The sequence below is a fragment of the Dryas octopetala genome, chromosome 9, assembly GCF_963921425.1.
Source record: "Dryas octopetala chromosome 9, drDryOcto1.1, whole genome shotgun sequence".
Lineage (NCBI taxonomy): Eukaryota > Viridiplantae > Streptophyta > Magnoliopsida > Rosales > Rosaceae > Dryas > Dryas octopetala.
In genome coordinates, this window is record NC_141374.1 from 403,642 (window position 1) to 414,416 (window position 10,775).

Consider the following 10,775-nt stretch of genomic DNA (forward strand, 5'->3'; position numbering starts at 1 on the left):
TTTTAGTAATTTAAGAAATTTTTAAGCTCTTGTGAGTAATAAACCTTTAAAAAAGGAGGGATATTCGTATGAGCGATGGTAGAAGTTGGGGCAAATGAGTGAACGAAAAATAGAGGGGATGGCTAAGTGGTAATAAAAGGGGAAGTGAGGGGTGAATTGGGAATTAAAAGGAGGAAAGAGAAAAGAGCAGAAGAGGAGAGGAGGCATAGTTGGTTGTATCGCCAAATGCCAATGGCCGGGTGGTTTTGCCCCCTATAAAAACGGTCTTTTGAAGACCCACCCACCCCTCACTACTTGAAGTTGTACTTCACAACAAACACAACACGCGAATCACAGATTCACAGACAACTCTCCCATGGATTCAGACTACGGCATTCCCAGAGAACTCTCCGATGTTCAGAAACACCGATCCCTCTACCAACCTCAGCTTCCTCCTTGTCTCCAGGTCCATCTCTACCTCTTTTTCTTTTCAATCCTACAATTTCCTCCACCTTTTCACTTCTTTCTCACTAGTCTTTGCGATTCGTGTTGCTGTTTTCTCCTTCCAAATTTCAGATCCAGTTACGATTAGATCTACTGGGTATCCATCCCTAAACAAAACTAAAACTTTGATGGAACTCTCTGAACGAATCTGTTGTGTGTTTATTGTATCATCTGTTTTAGGTCTGTTGCATTGCCTGCATATTAATTAACTGTTGCAGATTTGCTATTCTAATATATTAAAGAATCACGTCCATGACGTTACCATACTGCTTCATTCTAAAATCTAAATGAGATGCACATGCTTGATTTAGTGTATTTCCTACGCAATCTATGAATGATTTGAGGATTTTCCATCTCCTTAACATAATTCTTTTGATGTCTGGGGTTGATCAATTATTTTTAAATGGGGTGATTTATCTTTTACTTCAGAGTGTTGAAATATTTTACCGAGGACATGTTTATGCATTGTCATTTCGCAGGGAGTTACCGTAAGGGTTGAATTTGGTGATGCAACTACATCTTTAGACCCCATAGATGCCCACACCATCGGTCGATACTTTCCACACACTTACGGTCAGCCTTTGGCTCACTTTCTCAGGGCGACTGCTAAAGTTTCCGGTGCTCAGGTTATTACTGAGCATCCAGCTATTAGGTATGTGCACATGTTGCATTATATCCAGTCATGTAATAAGTAAACATGATACTTTCTTGAATTTTAACGACTCCTGTTACGTAATTTGTCTGCTGTTGTAACTCTTACTGCCGATATTTTAATCTGACTACTATTGTTTGCATTTATCATCCTTAATTTTCAGTCTGAATGTTCACATGGTCTCTCCCTCTGTTATCTCCTTATTTATTGTCATACTGGTTGTCTGGTGGTGTTCCAGTTATACATATTTGGTTTAAATCTATCCAAATACTTTTTTTTTTTTTTCTGAATTATTTATTATTTAAATTATTTTCTTTAACAGGGTTGGGATTGTCTTTTGTGGGAGACAATCTCCTGGAGGACACAATGTCATATGGGGTCTTTACGATGCTCTCAAAATTCACAACCCCAAGAGTACCTTGCTTGGGTTTTTGGGTACGCCATATTCTCTTCTTTGGGTCTTTGTATCTAGTTTTTTGTTGTTTGCATTGGGTTATTAACTCATGTTGTGTAAAATGATTTTATTGTTTCCTGTAAAGTTTTTCTGGATTCTCTCTCTCTCTCTCTCTCTCATCATAGAAATTGACATTCCGTAAGACGATACTCTTATCTGTTAACAGGTGGTTCTGAAGGTTTATTTGCACAAAAAACTCTTGAGATAACAGATGACATTCTTGCAACCTACAAAAATCAAGGTAGGAAGTGACAGGAATAAATTTTACTGTTTTGAGGGATTCATTTTTTAATGTTAAAACTTATGACCTGTGTGATATGATTGTGCTTGACCAGGTGGTTATGATTTGTTGGGACGCACAAAAGATCAAATTAGAACAATTGAGCAAGTCAATGCCGCACTAAAGTCATGCAAGGATTTGAAATTGGATGGCCTTGTCATTATTGGAGGTATAGTTGATTCCTAAGGTTTTTTTAGTTGGTGTATACAGTTTCAAACTACATGAATTGAACTTTTAAGTTTGATTTATTTGAAGGGGTGACATCAAACACGGATGCCGCTCAGCTTGCAGAGACATTTGCTGAAGCAAAATGCTCAACAAAGGTACTTTTTGAATGATACTGTAACATAACCTATTGTTTCCTCAATTACTGTTTATATGTGGCAACATAATTAAAATTTTAGTGCTTCTAATATAATTGTCTACCTTGCGCCTTGTGTAACTTAATTGGGTATATGCATGTGCTACCGCAATATTGATTGCATGCTTTAATTGGCTATATCTATATGCTACCACAATTTTGATTGCACATTTTAATTTTGTGCAGGTGGTTGGGGTTCCTGTCACGTTGAATGGAGATCTTAAGAACCAGTTTGTGGAAACTAATGTTGGGTTTGATACAATATGTAAGGTATAAGTCAAATGATGCTAACATTTTACCTGCAAGAGCAAGGGACTCCCTTGAGAGCTTTCTCAACTTTCCTTCTATTATTATCTTTCTTTTTCTTTTGGATAGATCTTCTTAAGTTCCTTCAAAAGTGAATTTGCCTTATGTCACATCATAATCATATTTTTTTCTTTAGTATGGCAATGTGTATTTCTTTAAAAGTGAGTTAAACGTGAGATTGTGTTGGGGCACTTGCGTGCCGTGCGTAGGGGTGTGTTTCGGTTGGATCAGATCAGAAATAGGGTGTTCCAATTCCAATCCAAAAATTTTCGGAATGGAATTTCTATTCCAATTCGATTCCAAAAAATCCGAATTTCAACATCTCATTCTGATTCAGAATTTTCGGATTTTTTCGGAATATCACATTTTCGGAACTTTCAGATAAAAAATCGAAATTTTCACATTTTCTTATATTCGGAATATTTTTTAGACCATCTTCGGATTTTTTGTGTGTGAATAATTAATGATGAAATTAATTGCCCCATCTTCGATCTCCCCTCCCCCATAATAAAAACAAAATACACATATATTTATAATATACATATGTTTATATTAATAGTATTAGTCATCTTTTTTTAATATATATGTGTGTGTTTGAAACAAATAACAAATTAATGAAACATATAGTAGAAAACTAAATAAATTATTAAATATATAATATTGAATATAAATACGGAATAAATTGGCATAATTTCAGAAATATCATATCGGAATGCCTTAGGAAAATTTCGGATCGGAATTCGGAATTTACAGAAACATTCCAATTCCAATCCAATTTTTTTCGGAATTTTCGGATTTGATTCGGGTGTTCCAAAATTGGAAATTTTCGGATTGGAATCGGTCGGATTCGGATTTTCCAATCCAAATCACACCCCTATGCGTGCGTAACACTGGTTGATTGCTTGATGTTAGTTATATAATAACCATGTATAGAATTTGTTTGGATTTTAGTAAAAATACTGTTTTTTTAGATGGCTTACTTAGTTATAGAATATCATGAAGAAAATTGAATTTTCTGCTATCTCCTTTACTCAGGTCAATTCCCAGCTGATCAGCAATGTCTGCACTGATGCTCTTTCTGCAGAGAAGGTAATGTACTCAATTCACATAATTTGCTTATCCTAAGTGAACTTATCATTTCACAGTCTCTTTATGCTCTTTGAAGTGTTTGTATGTCTTGTTGATCTTTCTGCACCACAAATTTTCTTTATTGTGAATTAATTCTCTCATATAAAGTATAATTAACTTAACTTTCTCTCTTTCCAGTATTATTATTTCATCCGACTCATGGGCCGGAAGGCATCACATGTTGCCTTGGAGTGCACCCTCCAATCCCATCCAAACATGGTTAGCATTCTTTGTCTGTGGTTGCTCTAATCTAAAATGTTGTTCTGCCTCTGGTAGTTTCCTTGATCTCTTTTCTCAAATCAAATTCTATGCTTTCTGCAGGTAATTCTTGGGGAGGAGGTAGCTGCATCAAAACTAACTCTTTTTGACATTACAACACAAATTTGTGATGCAGTCCAAGCCCGTGCAGAACAAGGTTCCCAATAGTCTTGTTGCTTTCCTTTCATTGTTTGGGTTTCATGTTTCTGTGCCCTAATCTAATTCCTCTGGTTCAGAAAAGAATCATGGTGTCATCCTATTGCCAGAAGGACTTATAGAAAACATTCCTGAAGTGCATGCTCTCTTGAGGGTAATGCATGCAAATATATCCTTTTCTCCGCATCTCTCTCCCCAGCCCCCAAGTGATGAAGTTTCTGTTTGGTTTTGTTTTTGTTTTTATTTCCATGCAAAACCAAAATTTGTTTTCTCTTTCCTGATATTTCCAACCTATCTTAATTTTTATGTTAATACTGGAATCTTGTTCCTTACAGGAAATTCATGGTTTGCTTAGGAAAGGAGTTTCTGTTGATAACATATCTTCCCAAATTTCACCTTGGGCATCTGCTTTGTTTGAGTTTTTGCCACCCTTTATCAAGAAACAGGTTCCAGTCAGCCTTTTGATAAATATCTGCCATTTAGTCGATCTTGATGAATAATTGGGTCTTTTTGTTTTTTGTTACAGCTTCTCCTTTTCCCGGAATCAGATGACTCTGCACAGTTATCCCAGGTAATTGCCTTCAGATATACCTATTTTGTTAATGGAATTACCCAACTAAAGGTCCTTGATTATTTTGTTTTCTTCTACAGATTGAGACAGAAAAACTCATTGCACATCTTGTGGAGGTGGAGATGAATAGGCGCCTGGTATATTCTCTCTCTCCCTCTCTGAAAACCAACTGGACCGTTATTTCATTTACTTTTATTTTTGATAATATTTGTGTTTCTGTATTTCTAAATATAGATAATGTCTATTTGTATTTTCCATCCTTATTCTTTATATAGGTAATTGATTTCTTAAGAAAATTCTACGGGTTAATGTTTAACTATTGGTACTGATGTGTTTTGTTATTTGAGCAGAAAGAAGGCACATACAAGGGGAAGAAATTTAATGCTATCTGCCACTTTTTCGGTTATCAAGCTCGGGGGTCTTTACCATCAAAATTCGATTGTGACTATGCCTATGTATGTTACTTTCTAGGGCCATTTCATCTCCTCAATCTTTGTGCTATTTCTATGCTTCTTTTTAATATAATTAATACCCTTGCAGGTTCTAGGGAACATCTGCTACCATATTCTCGCAGCTGGTTTGAATGGTTTCATGGCAACTATAACTAACCTGAAGAATCCTGTGAACAAGTGGCGTTGTGGTGCTGCTCCATTTACTGTAAGGATTTCCTTCTTATAAATATGTGTCTTTTGTTTGTAAATTTTCTTTCCTGTCTTTTCAGTTCCTTGGTGTTTTAGTGGTTTAGGACATTGACACCTTTGACTTCATTTGATTAATGCTATTAGGCAATGATGACTGTTAAGCGTTGGTCTCAAAATCCTGGGGCTACTTCGATCGGAAAACCTGCTATTCATCCGGCTACTGTAGATTTGAAAAGCAAAGCATATGAGTAAGTCATGATATGAGTCTTGTTTATATAATGAGACCACGCTTGCCCATCTGAGAATAGTCGACCATTATTCTACATTGCTTTTACACTGCTGTTTGACTTTGGTTGCAGGCTGTTGAGACAAAATGCTACAAAATTCCTGCTGGATGATATTTACAGAAATCCAGGGCCTCTTCAATTTGATGGTCCTGGTGCCGATTCTAAGGCTGTCACACTGTGTGTTGAAGACCAGGATTACATGGGGCGTATCAAGGAACTGCAGGAATATCTTGACAAGGTACTCAAAATGCCAGTCTCATTTTCTTTTTTGTTTCAATTGTACACATTAGGAAATTACAATGAATTGTGTGAGAATGCAGATGTCATTTAGAATGTTGTGATTGATTATCTATACGGTGATGAAAGTTTATATGGGAGGATAGCAAATATATGTTTGTGTAGCTCCTTTGTTGCATGATTAACAATGAATGCTGTTTAATCTGTTGGTATGGTCTCTGTGGCATTCATGATTTTAGTTCTAATAGATTTCTCTCTCTCTCTCTCTCTCTCTCTCTCCTCTCCAGGTTCGAACCATTGTAAAGCCTGGGTGCTCACAGGAGGTTCTGAAAGCAGCTTTGAGTGTCATGGCCTCTGTGACTGAAGTCCTCTCTGTTATGTCGTCACATTCTTCCAATGGCCAGTCATCTTTTTAAGAGTAACTTAATTGCTGAACTTTACTGGTGTTGATGCCTATTGTACGTGGAATTCTAAACTGCTTTGGCATCTTCATCTCTATTTTCTTGGTTAATATGCGGATTGTAGGAGGTTTGGAACTGTCAAATTATGGTAATAATCAAGATTTTGTTTTCCCTTTGCATGTAACTTTTTGTGCAAAATAATTGAGGATTGTATTTCAAATTTTGACAAAGATGAAATGATGTTGATGTTAGTAAGTTGTCTGCCATGTGAGCAAATGCTTTTTCACCATATTGCATCCTTTGTAGCAGTTATCGAAAAGACAGAATAAGAAATGGATTATAAAGAAACTGAGAAAGCATGTCCTCTATGGTCGACATTTCAATTCAGTAAAAGAAACTTTTTATTCAATGGAGGCTCCTGATGTGTTTGAGCGCTTTTGCCACTTCCTTGATTGTAGGTCTGTCTTCAGGGTTCAATCTGAGACACCTCAGTGTGAGCTCTGCACACTCCATTTGTTGTCTATTGTTTCCTTGATCACACATTGTTGTCATTGGCTTTCTTAAGACATTCTCAACAACTTCCTTTTCTATCTCATCCCAACTGCAATTACGAGCCCTTAACATCGAACCTCTTCTACTAGTACTGGAACAATCTTCTTCTGCAACTCCAAGTCCCAGCTCATCACATTCATGCAGTATATTCCATGCTTTCTTTCCTGTAAAAATCTCGAACAATACAGCCCCAAAGCCGTAAACGTCGCTCTTATCTGTAAATCGACCTGTAGCATGCGATTCAGGTGCAATAAACCCAACACTCCCCACCACTTGAGCGTCTACATGTTTCTCACCCAAAGGAACTGGTAAACACAGACCAAACTCGAAAAGGTTGGCAACAAAATCATAGTCCAAGAATATATTCCTTGACTTGATTTCGCGATGAATGATGGACTTGGACACACCCTCATGAAGATAAGCAACTGCTTCTGCTATTTCTGTAGCTATCCTCATCTTGCTGTCCCATGACAGTCGGCAAAGATGGCCAAACATATGATCATGGAGATTGCCATTACCTGCAAATTCGAAGACAAGTGTGGGGAGTTGGGTCTCCAAGCAACACCCCAAGAACTTCAACACGTTTTTGTGCTTGCTTAACTGTGAAGCCACTGCAACTTCATTCACGTACCATGCTACATAATCATCATCTGGGATTGATAAGGTAGCCCTGAAGTTCTTGACAGAAATTTCACGACCTTCATGAGAACCTTGGTACAATGTATAGGTCAAGCCGTTGTGTAGAATTTTGGTTTGGCTGTAGTTGTTTGTTGCAGTTCGGAGCTCATCGTTGGAGAATATCCGATAAGGATTACATTGGCCGTTGAAAGAATTGATGAGATGCTCTAAAATCCGAGCTCCATTCACCATGGCGAAGCCCTCCTCTTCTTTTTGAGCTTTGGAAAATCTAAGACACGGAAACATGTTTCAGTAATCAGTGATTGAGGTTTGTAGGTACGTAATTTGTGGTTCCACAAATCTTGATATATAGAAACGGTGCGTGCCTACCGTTGAAAATGGATCGAAATTGATATGTTTCCTTTAGCTAGAAAGTCCACAAAGCATAAACATGTTCACACATGCTGCCTTCAATTGATATGTTGTAGTTTCAAATTGATATTTGAAACGACGTTTTTGGTTCACATTTTTCGTACGAAAAAAAGCAATAGAATGAGATGTTAATTTCTTTCTATCATTCTTGTTTAATCTTCATAAACAAGAAATTTCACTGCTTGTCCAAGTCACAAATTTGAGTCATAAAAAAAAAAAAAAAAGAAGAGAGATTGTATGCATCATTACCTCAAACTAACATCCATAATCATCAAATATTTCCACAATCATCATCCAAGAAATATCCTAAAATTTAGAAGTTCATCAAACTAAGGAAAACAATGAGAAAATTATAAAAGTCATTACATCACATTAAGATCCATAATCACCATCTAGTAGGAACATATCTCAATCACGAACTCCCTGCTCTTGAATGAGTTTCTGAACATATGCATCCCTTTCCTCATCATTACCCATAAACTTGAACACAAATATTGTTGTTTGATCTGCAAACAAGGTCAATAGTTGGATACGAACCGAAATAAGAAGCCCCATCCTCCTTAACTCATCCGCTATGAATTTGTTCTCATTGCGATCCTTCAAACTATTAGCTAGCACTTGCACTTTGGTGTCTATATTCTCATTCATAGACTGAAAGGCATCAGCAATTTTTCCTAAACCATCAAAAAGCCAGTCAGCTAGTCTTGCCCTCTTCCTACTTGAGGATGCAGCCTGAGTACCTACTTAGAACCGCATTGAAGTACCTACTAATTGTCTCTCGAGATCGCCCAAATCTATTATGAATTGTACGATTTTTTATGTGATAGGCAAGTATATGTAAGAACATACAAACTTGCTCCTCAACGCACGCCCTACCATTCATCTTCAACCCTCCACTAGTACAAAGTAATTCACACAAAATTCCAAAGGTGAATCTATCCATTCGGAGCTCATTCACACATGTTATATCACTATCACTTATAAAGCGATCTAGAAGACTCAATCGAGTCTCATTCCTAGCAAAAGTACGATTCTTAAGATGATACTTTTCATAGTAATATGCAATTATAACATATGTGACAGCAACCATCATCATGGATGGACACAATCGAAGCCTCTCTAACTCTATTGCAAGTATAGCTGTAACAATCCTCTTTCTCTTTTGGGTCATCACTTGTTTTTTATTTTGATCCATCTCTAGTCATCATATGAAAAAAAAAATTAATTAAGTATCTAGATAAAAGAAAGAAGCAACAAAATAGCCCCAAGTATCCAGATAAATTAAAAAAAAAAAAAAAAAATATATATATATATATATAAAGAAGCAATTAAATTCTTCCTAAATGGTTTCATAAGTTTGACATGTTAATTCTTTCCTATAAACCAAACAGCAAATTAGATTCATACATTATTATGATACCAATCTAGGCCTGCATAACATATAAGACAGTTGGGTGATCTGGCCATTTACCATGTATTATGTTCAATATATACCCAATTGGCCAATTGCAATTTACTACACCAAACTTTTTCAATGTGGTAAACCAGCCTTCTTTTGTCAGAAGCACAAACAATTCTTAGATACTGCCCCTTTTTTTCTTCCCAAAATATTAAAAAATGTTGATTAAAAATTGTACGTAAAAGACCAAATTTAAGAAATGGTTATTAACTAAAGACAAAATCCATAATGTTACCAAAGATAAACTAGATGTTGCAATGGGCAATAATAATGAAAAGATCTAACCAGCAACATCAAGTCAGAAAAGGGACTTAGAAGGCTAGACAGACATGCAACATGCAAGATAACCCACGCACATACTTCCAATTTCCAAACATGAATAATAGAGAAAAAGCATGGAACTTGAAATGAAAGAAACAATGAACAAGAAGCAACTATTAGTATGATATTTCTCCACTTCAGAGACCCAGTTTACATACAAAGAAATCATTCAATCAACCAAAATGGTCCCAAGAAACTGGAACACTCGAAAATAGGAATGGAATCATCTCATATATGTAAAAAAGCATAGAGAAAAAGAAAATTAAAGAAGCCAAGAAAATATCCAAAAGAAAGCAGTGAAGAAGACCCAAGATCAAGAATATCATGTTCTAAAATCAATCAATCTGTACATATAGTTCTATCAAAAGAATGTCTGAACAATGTATGAAAGAATCATAACATAACCCATATGAAAAATAGCTGGAGAACCTTTGATTTTACAAAGATTTTTGTCATCCCTAAACCCAAAAAATAAAAATAAAAAAAATTCTAAAGATTAGAGAAGGGAAAAATTTACAAACAGGACACATATTTTGATGGTTGTTTCATTTTATGACATTAATTTTGCTTTGTGTTAATGAATGACACATATTTTTATTTTGTGTCAATTAAGGACCATGTTTTTTTTTTTTTTTTTCAATTTTTATCTCAACTTTGGTCCAATGTTGGACCGATCAAAATTCCACCAAATTCAGAAAAATTATACTGGGTTTAAAGATATGCATCTTCTTTTTACAACCATATAAAGATCACCCAAATCGGATCTCTACAACTCCAGATAATCGGCCCCAAAGTAGAGTACCCGAAATTGTCCGATTTTCCAAATTTTTTCCCAGAGGTCCGATTGGACAGTTTCGGGTACCCTACTTTTGGGCCAATTATCTGGAGTTGTAGATGTCTGATTTGAGTGATCGTTATATAGTTGTAAAGAGAAAATACAGAGCTTTAAACCAAATATAAGTTTGCTAGATTTGGTGGAGTTTTGATGGGTCCAATGTCAGGTCAAAGTTGAGATAAAACAGGGTCCTTAATTGACACAAAATAAAAGTATGTGTCCTTCATTAACACGAATCAAAATTCATGTCTTGAAATAAAACAACCATCAAAGTATGTGTCATGTTTGTAAATTTTTTCCATTATAGAAACACCTGGTGAGGAGAAGACGGAGATGAGCATGA

General features: G+C 35.9%; 2 protein-coding genes across 2 annotated transcripts; one reads left to right on the plus strand and one right to left on the minus strand.

Annotated features, from left to right (window-relative positions):
- Positions 1-204: 204 nt before the first annotated feature.
- Positions 205-6,399, plus strand: LOC147273011 (pyrophosphate--fructose 6-phosphate 1-phosphotransferase subunit alpha). The gene is made up of 19 exons (XM_086257401.1): positions 205-445; positions 963-1,135; positions 1,458-1,570; positions 1,756-1,830; positions 1,925-2,038; positions 2,125-2,192; positions 2,417-2,500; positions 3,572-3,625; positions 3,803-3,883; positions 3,986-4,079; positions 4,159-4,232; positions 4,414-4,524; positions 4,605-4,649; positions 4,730-4,786; positions 5,000-5,104; positions 5,190-5,306; positions 5,435-5,538; positions 5,650-5,815; positions 6,102-6,399. Exons 1-19 carry the CDS (start codon positions 356-358, stop codon positions 6,228-6,230), a joined length of 1,854 nt encoding a protein of 617 aa, XP_086113527.1. The 5' UTR covers positions 205-355; the 3' UTR covers positions 6,231-6,399.
- Positions 6,400-6,620: 221 nt separating this feature from the next.
- On the minus strand, positions 6,621-7,637 carry LOC147273012 (non-functional pseudokinase ZED1-like). The gene has a single exon (XM_086256615.1). It carries the CDS (start codon positions 7,635-7,637, stop codon positions 6,621-6,623), a length of 1,017 nt encoding a protein of 338 aa, XP_086112741.1.
- Between the last annotated feature and the right edge of the window lie 3,138 nt (positions 7,638-10,775).